Here is an 18,285-nt window from a genome sequence, read left to right on the forward strand (position 1 = left end):
CAGAGGAAATGAGGGAAGCAGAGCTTAAGGAGAAGGCAAAAGTAGCAGTGGAGTCCCAGAAACAAACAGAGTGCAATGTGACCCTGTCTATAGAGGCAATGAATCAAGAAACTCTACTTTCAATGAAGAATGGTTTGCTTGCAGAGATACCATTTGTAGATGGAACCAGAAAGCTAGCTCTGGAAAAGGTGGACATTGATTTATTGCAGAATCCAGATGCTGAGATTTCAGACACAATTATCTATGCTTGTCTTAAGTAAGTGTTACTATCTTGCTAGCTTTGAAAACTCAGATAATAGGTTTGCTAACTGAGGTAGAGTCTCTGCAGCCTGATCAAAAGTCAACTCCCATTGCACACTCACACACAGGTGTTTCTCCTTGATCCACAAATGTCTATAATTATTAGACAAAAGAATAGTCCATCTGGGACCTTTGAGAGCTGGTTTCTCCACTGTGCTATGCTGGAAGTTACTGTGATCATCTTCCCATATGAGAACAACCATCACTGGAGTCTCATATGCCTTGATGTTGACCAACCAGCAGTGTGGGTGTTCAATTCAATAAAAGGAACCCACCCTGAAATTAGGCTGTAAGTGTCTTGTATCAAAAAGTGTTTATTATAGATATCCATGTAAATTTGAAGCCTCATGCTAACATCTTGACATTGCTTTGTGCAGTTGTATAAAGAGGTTGTTGCTTGCCTATGGCAAGCTATGTGGAAGGTACGAACTATACAAGGCCCCAATCAAAGAAGTACCTGTCCCAAATCAAACCGATGGGAATTCTTGTGGCTGGAGATGTCTTCTCCATGCAGAATATGTCCTGCAAAGCTACTTTGCATTAAAACCTTTCATGACTAAGGTACCCATTTGGCAATGCATTCAGTTAGTTTTGGTTTAGTCTATAAAAGAATTCTGATCATGTGGTCTTTCAATTTTGCAGAGTGCTTTAAAAAACTACACATATGATTATTTGCAAAGATACCGGGTAAGTTTAATACAACATCTGCTTACTATGTCTAGCCCTAGAGAGCTTGAAGATAGCGGCTTGGATGAGCGCACTATTGATCTTACAAAACATGACGTGCCACCATGACAAACCCCTACATCCGATACAGTGGAATCGCATCGGGCCGAGGGTGTCATATCAGCAGAAGATCAAAGAGTCGAGGATGAGGAAAGGACAAATGAGCATATGGAAGCTGCTAAGGTTCAACCGGAGGAGACAATGAAAGAGCCAAGTCAGCCAGTGGAAGAGCCAACAGAGCCTATGGCTGAAACCCAAGATGAGGAAAGCAGGCCTATAGATGAGCAAAAGGATATGGATGAGGAAATCAGGCCTAGGGATGAGCAAAATGATATGGATCAGGGAAGGATGTATGAGGCAACCCGATCAAGCTTGAATCAGGCAGAAAGGGCCATGGGGGAGACCCCTCATGAAGATTTGAATGATGACTATGAAGATAAAGCGGAGGAGAGCAACAACGACATGAACACTACAGAGACCCAGTATGGACCCTTGCTACCTGTAGATACGGTTGTTCCGGTAATGTCTATTCAAGTATGGTAAAATATGTTCAGCTTTTAACTACTTATATGTACTTGTCAACTTTTACAGAGGTTGATTATCTTGGACGTCAATGGATTGCTGCTGATGCGGGTGCCTCTCGGTGACAGAGGACCCTTTGAGGATTTGCAAACGTTTCGGATGGGAACTTGTCGAGTCGTGGTTCGTCTAGGAGCCAAGGAATTTATTCAGTTTCTTCTTCCGCGCTTCAGAGTTGGCATATGGTCTTCAATGCAAAGGCAAAACTTATCGCCACTAGTTGCAATAGTTTGCAGTGTATGCCAAGCTCACACGTCAGATTTTGCCTTTTTGTATGATCAAAGAAAATGCGTTACCGTTGAGGGCCACTACCACCCTAAAAAACCAGGATTACCTCTTTTGTACAAACCGTTTAGCCAAATCAGTGTACCCTTTGATGCAACTAATAAACTACTAATTGATGATACTCCTGAAAAGGGAGAACTAAATCCACCGGGAACAACTATCTCACCACCTTCTTTCGAGGGGCATTCCTTCGATTTTTACCTTGAAGACATTTTGATTCCATACTTACAGAAATTGTATCTCAGTCCATTGTTCACGGACGAGTTTGTACTTTCTAATGAATTAAGATGATTCTTCTATCTGTCTTTGTCTTGTCTAACATATATATATATATATATATATATATATATATATATATATATATATATATATATATATATATATATATATATATATATATATATATATATATATATATATATATATATATATATAGAGAGAGAGAGAGAGAGAGAGAGAGAGAGAGAGAGAGAGAGAGAGAGAGAGAGATTTGACGTGGTAAAGAAATGTATTTCAAGCACACTTTTTCAAAGGGCACAATTGAAAAATGAGATCAATAAACTTCATGTCTTGAAAGTCATTTGTATACACTTGGGTTTACAAGAATATCTGTTACATTGACACTACTTCAACCCGACCATCCAACTCTTTGCACAAAATATCTTTTTCTCTTCGCCGCATCACCTTACGGCCAGCTAAGAAAAAGAAAAAATCTGATAGTTCCCAATCCATTGACTCTTCAATGATATCATTTCGCAAATGCTGAAGACTGCATAGCTCCCTTATTGTAACCACCAATAGTAGGCCATGCTCTTTATCAATCACTTCCACATCCACAGTAGGATTATCTTCCAAACCTGCAGAAACCTGGTCCATAGGAATGTACTTACCGTTTAGCATTTGTGATCGCATATACCAAAATGAGAGTAACAGTGATTGACTTGCAATCATGTACTTGACAACTAGAGTATCAAGCGCGACCTCGCACCGTAAACCAATCTCTTCCTTTGCATACCATCCTTTGTCAAGAAGTTTGTCACAGGATGACTGCTGAAATGACTTGCACATGAACATAGTTTTTGTAACTCTGATGTTGTAGCTATGAAACAGCTCTATGAAGAGTGCAACAGGACAAAAGTTTTCAATTCTAACCAGTTTGGTAGGAATAGAGCTACGTAGAGACCTTTGTATATCCTTGTAGAGCTTACTTCGCATTGCCTCCACCATTGTTTCCTCGGGAACTGGCCAATCCACAGTGTTCCAATCGGTTGGTAGAGGCAGTTTCACCAACATGCCATTCTTATTCCCTGAGCTGAGTTGGTAAAAGTGGTCATAAAAAAAGATTCCCTCATCAGCCAATCTTTTGCTGCTCCTCTCTGAGTACTGTAGAGAACCAATATGGGCATGTACAACATGGAAGAGGCCTATTATGCACTCCACAGGCTCCCATTGCTCATAAGAAGAGGGATAAACATCTGCAATATATATAAGAAGAGTTAAACTAAGAGTATCAATAAGTACAAATGACAAATCTAATGTAATTGAGTTGTGAAGAGTAGAGACATTACTCATAACAAGCGGGAGAAACATTGCAAAATATATAAGAAAAGTTATAATGAGAGTATCAGTAAGTTCACATGTCAAGAGTACTTACAATTGCAACGTGGTTGATGTATATCTGATACATTTCCACCGTTTGCTATCACCTATGGATGGGTAAACACATGCTGAACAAGAACTTCCTTTACAGATCTTTTGCCGATCTCAACTTTGAAATCCAACACCCTGGCCTTCCATGCTGAGCGGTAAACGTTGATACCACTAGACCTCTTGGGTCTTCTTGGTTGCATGAGGACCCATGAACCTTTGTTTATCCTTTGTCCAACCCATTGGTTGTCTGCACTTATTGAAGCTGGTATTGTAATTGAGGATATGCTACTACTTGGTCTTCTAGGCAAAGTGTCGTTGTTGGTTGTTGGTGTGAGAGACAGTAAACACCTTGAGGCTCTTGGGCGAGAAGACGTGGATGCCATAACTCTCAGAGAAAAGCTTTAGTGGAGGGAGATTCACTTTGAAAGCATTCTAATGGAGGGAAAGTGTTTTAAAATTCCAATATCTTGTGCGGGCTTAATGGTCACCCTCCAGTACGTTAATGACCATGAGAGAATATCAGAAGTGGGACCACACGCAAGCACCTAAAAGCTCGGTAAAAGGAAGGAAATTACTATGCTACAATCCTAATTTCGTGAAAGTTTTATGCTATTTTCCTATTTTTTGAGTCTTTCCAGGTACTTTCCTACGTAACGTAGCCTTCATGCTCATTGGACGCGCTCTATTTTTCTCTCTCTTCATATGGCCCTCCAAATGACCTCCGAAATTTCCTAATGATGTTGTGAAAGGCCCCAATTTTTGGACGAAATGACAATTTTTATGGAAATGGGACAAACGGAGTCCAAATGGAGAAATTTTGGAGCCTAAAGTGCATTTGTGATGAGATACGAGCACATATCAAATTTTGTGGCAAATGGCCCCGGGACCCCAAATATAAGATATATTGGACCCACTTATTACCTCATTTCTACTATTCATGGTGAGAGAAGAGCTCGAGAAACCTAAAGTGCACGGATCTTCTACGGATTCATACGACGCATACGGGACACCAATCCGCACCAAACATGAGAGGTAGGCTCATTACCATGTGCTCTTCTTGTTCTATGCTAATTTCAATGTGAAAAATCCACGAAAGCGACAATGTGGCATCGTCGGCAAGAGACCAAAACGGGATTGTAACTCAACAACCACTAACCCGATCTACAAAACTTAAAAGAGGATTAATCCTAGGCTAGATGAGCATGTCTATGCCCTCCAATGATGGTTTAGGTCAACAAGAAAAACCCTAACTTCTCGGAGCCTTCAGAAGTTAATCTGGAGCAAGTGGTCAGAATGACACCTAAATTCATGAGTAGGTGCTCCTCAAGGTTATCTACAAGCCCATGTACTTTCCCCCATAGTCAAACTACCAAAAGTAGGTCAAAACATTGAGCCAGGAATCAGACATGCAAAGTGTCATTTGGCTCTCACGGCTAAGCGATGCGTCCGTTTGCCACGAAACTTCATGAGTAGTGTAAGCTATTTATATAGGCTATAAGAAATAAGGTTTCCTTGAGCTCCTGAGTCTAGGATTTCATAGGCCTCCACTTGATTACCTTCAAGCTTGACTTTGATTATTGGATTTATCGTATGCTTCACTTCAAACAAATCATATCACAAATTTCTTTTGAATCCAATAATTTACAAGCCCATTTCAAGTAGGGCCTTTTCCAAACTGACTTTGAGGAGTGGTTTGAATCACTCTTTGCAAACTCCAAAACCCCTTTGGTTTGAATGTGAAGCTTAGCATTAGAGGCACACTTACAAGTGTCTAGAAAGTTCAAATTGGAGGGGCCTTTGATAAGTTCCCCTTTATCAAAGAATTGCAATCCATTGAGAGCTTTGAGCTTGTAATCTTCCATAGTGGTAGCACACAAGCTAGCTAAGAGTACCCAAGTTTCACTTAGAGCTAAAAAGACATTGTTTGGTAAGATTCAAATCTGGTGCTCTATAGTGAAAGACTTAACCTCAATCTACCTAACGCATAGGAATGGGAAGACTTTGGATACCTTTGGAAGCTTTTCTAATAAGGTAGCTTCCTTAAGATGCAAAGGCTAGCTTCGAGAGTAGTTAGGTCTCTACTAAATAGTCCACTAAATTGGGGGACAATTGGGGTGGCTAGGGTAATGACAAAGATCGGATTAACACCACAGGATTTCTTCAAAAAGTTAGCAAGCTCTCCACCAAAGATGAGAAAGTAACAAGTTTCTAATTATATTATTTGGCTAACACAAGGAGTTGATTGATCATTTCAAAAATCATTGTGCAATCATCTACAAAGTTTTTGTCGAGTGATGCAAGTATTTTATGCTAAATAGAAGCTATTTTTCTTGGATTAAAGAGGAACCTCAAATTAAATATAAAGCTTCCAAACTATTAATACATCTGAGAAAAATGAGCTAGATTAGGTAGAGATTAAGAGTAAAATCTCCAAACCTCGGGAGAGGTTCAAGTCTTGTCCTACATCAAAAAGTTGTAGATTAGCTACAAATCCATCATTTATTCAAAGTTTATGATCTTTTTGTTATGAGCCTTCTCTTCAAGAAAGGGTCTAGATCTAAGGGGTGTATTTTTGTTAATAAAGGTATTTTAGAATATTTTCCATGACTTTGGCTCTTTTCATAAATGACCCTTATTTCACTAGTCCGTTCAAACGTAGTCTTTCTCTGAAAAGGACATTAGGGTTAGGAAGTTTTCTAAAAGGTAGAGTGAAGTTGGTAGTTCCTATCTCCTAAAACCATTCAAGTCAAAGGACTACAATGATTATGAAACCCATCTTTGTCAAAAAAGCCTAACACCTATCAACCGAAGCAAGAATTATTGACAGTGGTTCAATTCAAAGACCATTACAAAAAAGTACTTTAAAGCCAATGTCCCACCCAACCCAATTTCCTAGGAGGGCCTTGTGTTTAGACAATGTGTGTGTTGCTATTTAAAATAGATTACTTAGACACAAAAGAACACCATGTTCAAAAGATGGCTTGCTCTAGACAATAGGAAAGTGTATCCACGCAAACAATTTTGTATTCAAGCATTTTTGTCCAATGTAGTCAAAATAAATATTCATTCCAATTATCCTATACATCAAAAAAAGAAGTAGATCTATCGAAGAACTAGTTTTCCATCTTGAAGGTCTAATCTAAACATATACAGGCAAGGATAGGACTCTTAGCTACATCTATATATAAACAGGACAATAGATCTTATAGCCTTGGATACATTAGGTGTCAAAGAGCCTATCAATTTCTATCCATGTCAAATCCTAAACAAAATTAGATCACCTATTGTCCTACTAGTTTTAACATTGCAAGAGTATTGGTATATCTTTTAAAATACAAAAAGTGAGATGCATAGAGACCATAACATTCTCAAAGGTAGCAATTAATGTTACTTTTTAGATATTTTTCATCTTTTTATTTATTTATTTTTATTTTCATCAGAAGACCATCTCCCCTTTTGATGGGCATGGCAGTATGTTCTTATTGTCAAAAAGCACCAATAGATTTTTTAGCTATTTACATCAATGCCAAATATTTTTTGAAAAAAAAGAACCTTCCCTCTTGTTTATATAAAACAAAAACAAAATCTTTTTTGAAAAAAAAAAAGAACCTTCCCTCTTATTTATATAAAACATCAAAGTGAGTATACACACTCTAGGATTTTTGAGTTTTTTCTTTCAATGCAAAGGATTGACCGAGCAGCTCATAAAAACTTCCAGGTTTCAAGAATGTATATAATTTTTCTTACATGCCTTGACCTATCCAATAAATATTATGTAAGAAGATTTCCTGAATGCCAATTTCCAGGACTACAGCTAGGAAATAAGGACTACAGCTAGGAAATAAGCACTTAGCGTGTAAATTTAAATATATTTCAAAGGCTATGAAAAAACCTGGCCAAGCTAGGAACTATCAAGATTTCTTCTAAAATGGATGAATTCTTGGGTATAATTGTATCCAAGCAACTTTTCCAACATCCTATGTTCCTCTAAGGGCATAGCCTTGAGTAGAGTCCCAAGAAGAGAAGGAACAATAAGAGAGCTCAGATAACCCCCGAACTTAAAATATCAAAATATGCTCCCCAAATTAGATCCAACCTAAAAAGATATAAGCCTTAAAAGATGATCACTAGGTCCAAGACCATTAAGAAACAAAAGCAACCCCATGTTCCCACAAGGTATTGCACAAAGTCAGCTTCTAGTACAAGAAAGAAAATTCCAAGATATGCAACAATAGTATATTAAGAATATTTAATATTTAATATTAAATATCCCCATGTTTTCTTTTTAGTAACTTGAAAGTATCAAATTCTAAGTGGTGAATCAAGTCACAACCAATAAATATAAGAGATACAACATCCCAAAGGGTCCCAAGCAATCCAAAGCAAAAGGGTTTGGGTATTAACATTAAATCAAAAAATTAAAGTGAAAAAAACATGAGTAACCATGTCATTATGGCATCCTCAATAATCCCGATCAACCCCAAGTCTTACCAAACCTTTAGAGGGTGCACCTTACAAAATCCAAAATACTATAAGCTATCAAAGCTTAATAAAAACCCCATTTATACATTTTGTGGATTGGAATAAAACTACCGCTCTTTAGTTCATAAACCTATAGCTTTTTATGAAAGTTGAATTAAAATGCCGCTCTTGTAAGTGGAAATTTGTAACCAATATGAGCTACAATATACCCTCCCATTGAGCGCATGTGATACACCTACATATCTACAAAGTGCCCCCCCCCCGGCGGGACCAAACCATAATAGCTAAAAGCAAGATCAAAACGAGTGTGTTCAAATTTTAACGTCAATTTTCATTTCAAAAGAACACCAAATCCATGTTTAAGTCATTCAAAGGAAAAGAAGCATAACATCCCAAGATTCAGCTCCCTTAATTTTCCATGGCATGCCTATCACCAAGGTTATTGGTCAAAGGACACAAGAGTCTAATCAAGTAGTCCAAAACCGTGTTCTCTCTTTTTTTTAAAAGGTCCAGGAAGACATTATCACAAGCCCACTCATTAGCAGTATTACAAAGTCGCAATACTAAAAGAAGAAGCCTCATGTGTTGTATAGAAAAAACCAAGGTAACAAATTTATTGTATGAAAGAGCAAAGAACCATCTAGCAAGAAGTAACTTCATCAACCATTTCCTTTTTTTCAATTCTCCACAGCAAGGCCCTCCAGGTGAGCACTACCTCTCTTGGAAAAATAACCAGATGCACTCTCTCTCTCTCTCTCTCTCTCTCTCTCTCTCTCTCTCTCTCTCTCTCTCTCTCTCTCAAGTGAAGGTGGAAGTGAAGCATGAAAATAATGAAATCAATGACGGTAACCAAAGCTAAGTGAGGGTAAGAGACAGTCAACTAAATATAAAAGGGTTGTGGGAAACAGATGAAGGAAAGCCTCCACCTCTCCATGCTATGCATATTATCTCTTGTAGCTGCTAGATGTTAATTGCCCCCTTGCCAACATCAAGTATAGAGTCTTTTTTCTACAACAACCATGTGTAAGGACATGCCACAAAAGGGGCACCTCTTAAACAATTATGAGGGAAGAAGAAATAGATCTAGAGAAAATCGTGGAAAGAGTAAACAATTCTGACCATACCAATGAATTCATAGGCATGGATGTGAGAGAGGTATTGCATTCATGCTTGCATTAATGCTTAATGTCATCCATATGCAAGCACCCAAAGAAGGTGACCACAACAATGGAGCAAAGCAAGTAGAGGGTTGAGTACCCATGAGAAAGAAGGAAAGATATGTATTGCTACTCCAAAACCCAATTCAATGAAGTAGCACCAACCATAAACCCAATAGGGGTTAGATTCCCACATAGTTGGGGTCCCCCTAAAAACCCAAGGGTCGGGTCACCCCATAAGACAAGGTCTCCAAGAAACAAAAGTTTCCATATATATATATGTGTGTGTGTGTGTGTGTGTGTGTGTGTGTGTGTGTGAGAGAGAGAGAGAGAGAGAGAGAGAGAGAGGGGTTGGGGGTTCAATTTCCCTATGAGGATCCCTCCAAATTTTCTCAAAATAGTTTCCATAGGTAACAATGGAAACAAATCTTAAGACTAATGCCATGTGTTGTGATGACCACCCCATCCGGGGCATTAAGCTTACATTTAATAGAAAGTACATCCTGTGTCAAAGTCCTCACAAGGTTTTAAACAAGAACACAGCCATATTTAAGATTTTCCAAAAATAAAGAGCGTTTACTAGTTCAAGTACTTTGTGTGTTTGTTTGTGTGTGTGTGTGTGTGTGTGAGGGGTGCAAAGCGCACACTCTAGGCTTTGAACTTTAGACCATCTTGGTTGTTTTAACGTTTTAGCCATAATCATAGTACATCAATAGACTTATGCAATAGCAACACTTTCATTCTCCATTAATAGCACTATTGGTAAATAGAACAGCATGTGTAGAACTTCAAAATTTGAGGTGAATTTGATTATCAACAAGAAAAACAAGGTTCAAATTTTTCAATGTTTTTTGTACTAAGTTAGGAAACTTGAGTATCAGTTTTGCTACTTCGAAAAAAATGTGATGTGCATCCTCAAAAGGAATCTCAAAAGACTCTGTAAGGACCTTTGACACACTAGTCCAAATTTTAAAAAATATTTTTTCCCTGTAGAGCTTACCGTAACAAAAAGAATGGACCCATGAAAAATAGCCGCACACAAGTATAGGTGTTCTAAAAAAATAAGTCTACTTACTAGGAGCTTATTCAATGTTTGTAATTGATTATTATTGCTTGGATCGGTGTAATACACGAGCTCGATGCATTGAATCATATGTTAAGTTATTTATATACATCACATTATATGTATACATGTACATAATCTAATATTACGTAGATGATTACTATGCAAAGAAATAAGAGGTTTTCTTACATTGCTCTACTCTATATATTAATATAGTTCTCGAATTTTCACATGAGAGACTATAGGGCAATCCAAAGCTGGTAACAAGGGTAGAAATTGACAGAGGGACCTTACTCAAGACTTACCCACTTACCCTGGTTCAATCAAAGCCCTAAAAGTATAATAGTAATGGCTCATAATGCTGGCTAATTAGTCATCATTAGTCATGATGGGATGTACCATATGCGATGATAAGAGGATTATAGAAGGGCAAGTATGAAACTATTGCAACCATGTGTCCTACTTGCAATGCAATGGACTTTGTGTGGTTACATAAACTAATGTATCACAATAACTGCGTGTTCCCAAATTTGGCCAGAGGTAATTTACTTTATGTAATGTCCTTGGTTTTCCTTAGGGGTACTTTGGCCGTTGTGTTGTTCTTCCTCTTAGTGTTTGCATGTATCAAGTCTTTTTGTCAAAATAAACAAACCATAGCTAACTTCATTGTGAGGTCATAAATACGAGCATCTACAAGTTCAAATGGTTGTTTGGTGACCAACGTGTATATTTTATACATTTTTAATGACAGTTTCAAATCCGACTTTGTTATTAAGTTCGTGCCAGTTTGAATCTTGAAAGAATCTACATTTTCTTGGTTTTAACGTGTAGATGCATTTGACAAACTTTTTGAGAAATAAATCATGAAGTTTAGGTAAACCTTTCAATTTAGGACTTATCATGGTTCTCTCGATATAGTATTCATATTGATATGAAACAAAATCCTAAATTTCCATCGTCTCTAGGCTAACTACATAATGAAAAGGCCTCAAATTTTTGTTCTTGCTTTTAACGAAATATATACAAAAAGTTGGTAGGAAAACAAGAAACGTCTCTCAGCACTTTTTTGAGTGTTGAATTCCACAAAAGAATTTAGGCTAAAACACTGCAAGGGCAAAACATGCAAATATGTTTTTAGATAAGAGGGATAAATTTATGAACCTTAGAATCAGATGTTCTCATAAAAAGAACACAATGACCTCCTTTACTTTGGTGGCTGTGGAGTCACCTAGTGACAAATTAAAATCCCAGCTTATGGTGGGCTTGAGCAGGCATAAAAAAGCTATGATAACTAAGTGTAATGAGTCTTAACTACCTTTTCAGGAACCCTTTGCACGTCCTTGCTCTCCATTGTTTGCCCTTTCTCTACCCATTGGCAGATTCTGCTTCATCATGGGACTGATGGGAACATTCCATGAATAGTGTCTGCAAACACACAGATTCAAGTTCGCCACTTTTAAATCTAGTACAAAGAAAAACGCCCGTCCTTAACAGAAAAAATACTCATACATTATAGAGACTACATTAAGGAAAACAGTCGAAAATTACGTGCACAACAAGTCATGGTAAATGCAGACTTGCAACAAGTATGGAACAGTAAGAGTGGCAAAACTGTGACGCCACCTCTTGGCAGGGCTCTCTTGAGAGCTCTCTGACATAGGAGCACTGACATAAGCTCGCCACCCAACAGTAGTAGTCCCCTTCCTGGCCGTCCACACTTGGCTGGATGAGAGTGTCCAAGTCTATGGTGTGCCGTGCTACACACCCCTCAGGCCGTCTAGGTCTCCTTAGATCCCGTGTGGACTCCACCCCAAAACCATGGCACCCGCGATGTGCTTTGTGCACCCTATCTGTGCAGGCCATCTGTACTCCCATGCTCCTGCTCATAAAGATGGCGTAACAAAACATTCTGTCTTTTCCTGCTGATCAATATGTGCAAAAGCATACAACACCATATGATGGATAAAATATCACAAAGCATACAAAAGAAACATAAAGGCCTTTCCATCAGATAATAGAATTATCTGAGGCTTGGTTTCATACATTACACTCTCAAATTTTATACATGCCAAAGGCGTATTAATCTCCATAATTTAATAAAATTCTAATTCCTGGTCTCTCTTACTAAAAAATCAGAAGGGAAAAACAAAGAGCTGAGAAAAAACAATCAAATGTTATAAAGCTGGGCAAGTAGGAAACAAGAACAGAGTGAGAAAAACCTAGAGGTTTCTACTGAAGGTTGCATTACAAGAACAGAAATCACAAAACAATTCAATAAAAAGAATAATTTCATGCATGCGGGGATTCAGGTAGGATTTGGGTCAACACCAATACTGACAGAAGGAAAAATAAATAAAAAATGACATGTCATAAACTCCAGACCAACAGACTATATGCAGCATATGCATACAAAGATAACATTAGAGCCCTGTTGTACACGTAGAGCCCTGTTGTACACGTTGACCGCATATGGTAAAAAGCATGCAAACCCCTATCGTGATAAATACAATAAATTGCAATAAAGAATTACAACAAGTGACTTGCCCTATGACTCAAAGTTAAAGCATTGCATACATCGAGGGAAAATTTGTCCCTTCTACAATGTACATAGAGAATCAAGACTTGAGTTTAACAAGAAAAGAATATTCAATAACCTGGAGCAAAATATTTTTTTCCAAAACAAGTAAAGATCAGAGTTAGTACACACCTTGACTAGCTTCTCAAACTCGGATCTTAGAACCTCAGTTGCCTTCTCACTCTCTCTTCTCAAGTGGTTTGCTCGATTCACCATGGTCCTGCTTTAAAGTTAAGGTTCAGATGATAAACAACTTTGCTTCAAGATGAAAGAATTTCATTGGAAGAGGATAATTACCGAAGGCGTAGAACCTCATCTGTCAATTTCTCATACTTCAGCTTGAGCTTCACAAAGTCTTGGGATTTCTCGCTAGCTTGAAGACGGTCTGAGAGGGGCACACATAGGAAGTGCTAAGGCAAAAAAAGAAGACCAAGGATTAAGTATCCCTTAGAACCGTGTATCTGTGCAAGCTCACTTGCCTTCCCCTAGCTTACAACTTTTACATAGTATATACTTATATGCAGTACGCTCTTGGTTTAAGGAAGAGAAGAACAGAAAGGTTTTGCTGAAAGTCTTACAGCTCTCGGCTTCCTGCTCGGCCTTTTCCTTCCGTATCAAAAGTTCCTCAATACTTTGCAGGTTGAGATCTGGCAAAATCCCATGTGGCAAAGCTTTAGCAAGCACTCTCTTAACAATGTTTTTATTGAGAATGGATACTGTTTTACTTTGTACTTCATACTCTCTCTATATTTAGAAAAAACCCATCAATAGTCGGAAGATTCCCTTTGATATCAAATACTGCCCCTACTATTGCGCTCCCCTGCCAACAGTCAGCCCCCCCTGCTGCTCGCAGTTAGCGGTGATTGTCCTTTTGAAGACAGCCAAGGAGGTCCTAACCTCCCGGCCCTCAGAACTTTTTTGTCTTTATTTTGTTGCCATGGCCCAGTTTTGCAGAAGACCCAATCGCAGAGAGAGAGAGAGAGAGAGAGAGAGAGAGAGAGAGAGAATGAAATGAAATATTAAACATCTTCAAAAGGCCATGTGACCAAACTGATATAATTCTGGTGGATCTAATACAATGTCTGGGGACAAAACAAAATGAAGTAAAACAAAAGCTAAAATGAACATCACTGTCCTAGGAAGTATCCGAGGATGTTTTGGCATCGGGCGCTATCCGAGAATGCATTGCATCGGTCATTGAAGAGTATCATCAATGTCCACGTTGGTAACTAGTCGTACAAGACGTCACCCATATCGTGCTATCGTGCTAGAATAGTCGTGAATCTTTTAATGGAGCCTCCGTCGATGTCATAGTGGCTCCATAGATATGGGCGTCCAGCTCTCCCAAGCTCAATGAGGTCAATCAATATACCTCTCATGTATGTGGACTTTGGAGTCTGCTCATCTGACTGCTGCTAAGAAGTCGGTGATTTCCCTCTGTGAATGTCTCCCACTATCTAATCTCCCCAAGAGACTCTCCCAGTGTCAGGTACAGTGGAATTGAAATGGTGAAGACCTAGACTTCACAATTCCACAAATCTTTACTTTTTTTTTTTTTTTTCCGAGAAAAGGATCCTTCTATTAGTTAATGAAAACTGCCCATAGGGCTACATCCACCTCTGCAAGAGAGGGCTACAACAAGCATGATGGGGAGACTCTCCCAATGAAAAAACATCATATATACAATGAGGCTAAATCAAGAGATGGGAGGAGGGAAGAGCCACACAGGTGGACAGTAGTGCCATCTGAGCACCCCCTGGACTATGGTGTAGAAAGGCCCAGGGCGCCAGAGTCGAAGGAAAGCCTCTCGGCGCTCCCGCATGCGGTCGGAGCTACCCTGTAGTCCCTCAAGCTGTCCTCTGAGAGTATGGATCAGCTCTAGCCAAAAGTCACAAACAGTCTCTGCTGGTGGCACAAGGCGAGCCTCAAAGATGCAGAAACAACGGGCCCGCCAAATGAACCAAAGTGTCAGGCCACTGATGAGCTCCCAACACTCCTCTCTCTCACTGCACCACTCCTGTGGAGTAAGCTCTGTAGCAGGCTGGAGTGTAGGTCGCCCCCCCTGCATCACTATCATCCTGCTGGTGGAAGATAGCTCAAACTGAAGTGCCGGGCCCGTGAGGGTGGACCAAGCCGCTGCCCCCCAAGTGTACTGTCGAGTCGTGGAGAGGGCAGGCATCAGCCGAAGAACTCGTAGCCACACCTGCTGGGCCGAGGGACAGTCCCAAAGACAATGACGTTGACTCTCCACCAACTGGTCACAGGCTGCACATGTGGCCGAGAGACCACTATGCACAAGCCAACTCCCTACTGCTGTGGCTCTGTGTGCAACCAGCCACTGAAATAAAGTGGCGTGCCTCGACTGTCTAGAGTCCCACAGCCTCTGCCAAAAGGCTGCCAAGAACTCGACTGTGAGGCCCTCCTCCTACCAATGACGTGCTGCAGCGGGGCGGGCCTCTCTGTGTGCTGCAAGTATATGACGTCCAAGCCGAACAGTGTACTAAAAGAAGGGGACTCCTGGGCGGTCTGCGGAAGAGAAGGGGTCCCTCCATAGCCACTCACCAGGATCCCACTGTACTCGTGTCAGTGGACAACACTCCCAAGCCCATAGCCTCCAGTGTCCAGTCTCAAGAGCTGCTGGGTCAGAGTCTATGACGCAAGTCCTCCCACAGATGCCCACAACTCGGATCCTCTGGAAACAACACTCTGCTACCTGCGGGGCCTCTACTGCAACTCGCTGTAATCGTCCCCCACCCTGAAGCTCGAAGAACAGGGCTGGGACAGTCTCTGAGCAGGCCCTGACTGAAATGAGAACCTCCAGTCGTGTGAAGGCTCCCATCCACCGGGGTGCTACTAGCTCGAGAGGCGTGAGCCACTCAGCTGGAACTGAATCTGAGATGTCCTGACACATGCTCTGCACCCCTCTCATGCCCTGTAGCTGGAAACCCTGCACCTCCTCTGACAAACCTCTGAACTCTAGCTAGTCACCTAGAGAGAGCGCTGGACCTGCTGCCATGGGACCGCAAGAAACATGAGGCCGACTCCCAACCAAGTGGCCTCTCTGAGTGCTAACCATGGGGTTCCAGACGAGGGGCTGCCGTAGGCGCTCCTCCGTGCACGTCGGCTGTCTCTGCTCTAGGCCACGCCATAAGAGCTCCCAAGATTGAAGCAAACTCACAGCGAAGCAGTCCTCCAGTCTCCTACTCAAACCAACTCGGCGCAACTCCGTAAAGATCCATCTGGTCGAAGGTTGCCAAGGGCCTCCTGACTGAGGCACCCTGGCACGAAGCCTCTGCAGCAAGAACTCCTTCCAGGGCTCCTCGCCTGGAAGAAGCCCTCTGACGACGAACTTCCCAAGAAGGGCTCTGCTCTGCTGTGCTGGATCAATGATCCCAAGCCCTCCCTGAGAACAAGGAAGGGTGATGACCGACCAAGCCACCTTGGCTCGGGCAAATAGAGTGTCACGACCTGACCAAAGGAAGTTCCTGATCAGCCTCTCTACCTGGCTGATACAAGAACTCGAGAAGATCCAGCAAGAAGTGATGTACCACATAGTCACCAACAACACCTGGTTGGCGACTACTACTCTACCAGCCAGCGAAAGTCGTGTTGAGCTCCAATGTAACAGCTTTCTCCTGGTGGACAGGAGAAAAGGAGCAATCTGCTGCTCGGGGGACAAGTCAAGTCCAAACCAACCTGACAACCCAAGTACCGAACTGCAGTCCCTGGGGGAATCCACCTGAAACCCTCTCCTGGCATCCAATCTGGCACAGGAGCACTGCCAACCGAGAAAGCCACTGTCTTTCTTCGGTTGATCAGTGCGCCCGATGCACAGCAGAAGGTCTCCAAAGCCTGCTCACATCTGTGTAGATTGGCCTCCTGGCCCTCTAAGTACAAGGCTGAGTCGTCGGCAAACTCAGCGTCCAGAAGCTCATCTCCTCGTATAGGGAGTGTTAAGCCCCTCAGACCAACCTGCTGTGACACCAAAAATCTGCTCATCGCCTCCGCATAGAACAAAAAGAGAAAGTGGGCAAGAGGACAACCCTGTCTGACCGATCGTATGAGCATGAAGCGCTCACCTCTACCTCCTGCCAAAAGCACGTGACTGTGAGCCTGTCTGTACAAAGCTGACACCCCTCTGATCCAAGCATCTGAGAAGCCCATCCTACGTAGAGTGCCCTCTAGAAAGTCCCAGTCAACTCTGTCATATGCCTTCTCAAAATCGAGAAGAAGAATCACAAGGTCCTCCCAACGGAGCCGTGCCAGGGCAGAAGCCTCCCAGAAAGTGAAGATGTTGTCAAGGATACTGCGTTCCTTGACAAAACCTGTCTGAGTCTAATGTATAAGGCTCTCCAAAAGTGGCTGAATCCTCATACTCAGAGCCTTGGCAAGAATTTTGTAGGCTGAGTTGAGGGTGGTGATGGGGCGCCACTGTCGAATCTCATCCAAGGAGCCACCCTCCTTTGGAATGAGGTAAATCAGGCCCTCACTCATGCTATCCGGCATCACTCATGTGTGCAGAATGTACTGAAAGGCACTACAAAGATCTGGGCCAAGCAGGTCCCAGTTGCAGCTCCTCAAGCTGAAGAGGCATCTCTAGCCTCTGGCGCATCTCCTCAGTCACAAGACAACGCATCTGTGCCCAAACCTGCTCCCTGCATGCATCCTGCCGCTCTGACTGGGGCTCAGCCGACAGTAACTCACGGTAAAAGTCAGTAGCAACTACACGCATATCCTCGGGCTCACAAACAACTGACCCATCGGGTCTCCTCAAGTGATTGACCTTGGCATGCGACTGCCGAGGTCCCACTGTCTCAAAAAAAGCACCAGTCACTCTGCCACCCACTTGAGTCCACTGAGATGCCTGTCGGTGAAAGGCAAACTCATGACGCCTCTCCTCTGTGCAAGCAAGCTCCTGTCGAGCCTGCTGTAACTGCTCCTCCAACCATGGACTGTCTGGATGCTGCTCCTGCATCCTCTGTAGTGAAGCAATGCCTTGTCTGAGACGCTGCTCCTCTATCGCTGCAGCCCGTCGAGCCAGAGACTCTTGGAGAAAAAAGTGGCTAAGCTGAGCTAGGCCTAAGGCCACTCTGTCTGCAGGTAGAGCCTGGCTGTCCATGCCCTCTGTCCAGAGAGCCTCTACCCTCTCTCTGAGTGCTGAGTCCAACAAGACTCGCTCTGGGATGCGAAGCATCGTGCTCCCACTCCTCTGCCTGTCTGCCACTGTGAGGATCACTGGTACATGGTCGGAGAAGGATGTCCCTGCCAGGATGCCCACTGATCCCCCCAAGTCACTGAAGTGGTCACTAGCGTAGAAGCGATCTATCCGCGATAGATTCACTACTCCCACTCTACGGTCCCATCTAGAGAAGGCAAGACTCTCTGGAGGCCTCACAAAGCCAGAGTGCTGCCATGTATCCGAGACCCTCAAAGTCATACACAACCTCTCCCAAGCTGCTAACTCGACT

At 41.9% G+C, this 18,285-nt stretch overlaps 1 protein-coding gene across 10 annotated transcripts in view; it reads right to left on the bottom strand.

Moving 5' to 3' along the window:
• Window positions 1-11,225: 11,225 nt before the first annotated feature.
• The window catches only part of LOC147460040 (uncharacterized), a 111,838-nt gene continuing 104,778 nt past the window's right edge, over window positions 11,226-18,285 (bottom strand). For 4 of the 10 annotated variants that reach the window (XM_086511199.1, XM_086511195.1, XM_086511197.1 and 1 more), the window contains exons 4-7: window positions 13,396-13,464; window positions 13,115-13,202; window positions 12,950-13,040; window positions 11,226-11,667 (exon numbers count right to left, since the gene is read on the bottom strand). In XM_086511199.1, the coding sequence (XP_086367325.1) occupies window positions 11,608-11,667; window positions 12,950-13,040; window positions 13,115-13,202; window positions 13,396-13,464 (308 nt within the window). In that variant the 3' untranslated portion in view covers window positions 11,226-11,607. Of the gene's footprint in view, window positions 11,668-11,865; window positions 12,122-12,949; window positions 13,041-13,114; window positions 13,228-13,395; window positions 13,465-18,285 lie in introns of those variants that run through there. The other 6 variants (XM_086511200.1, XR_015187929.1, XR_015187927.1 and 3 more) reach the window with 6 other exon arrangements.

The sequence above is a fragment of the Adiantum capillus-veneris genome, chromosome 4 (genome assembly GCF_014529385.1).
Source record: "Adiantum capillus-veneris isolate H3 chromosome 4, ASM1452938v2, whole genome shotgun sequence".
NCBI lineage: Eukaryota > Viridiplantae > Streptophyta > Polypodiopsida > Polypodiales > Pteridaceae > Adiantum > Adiantum capillus-veneris.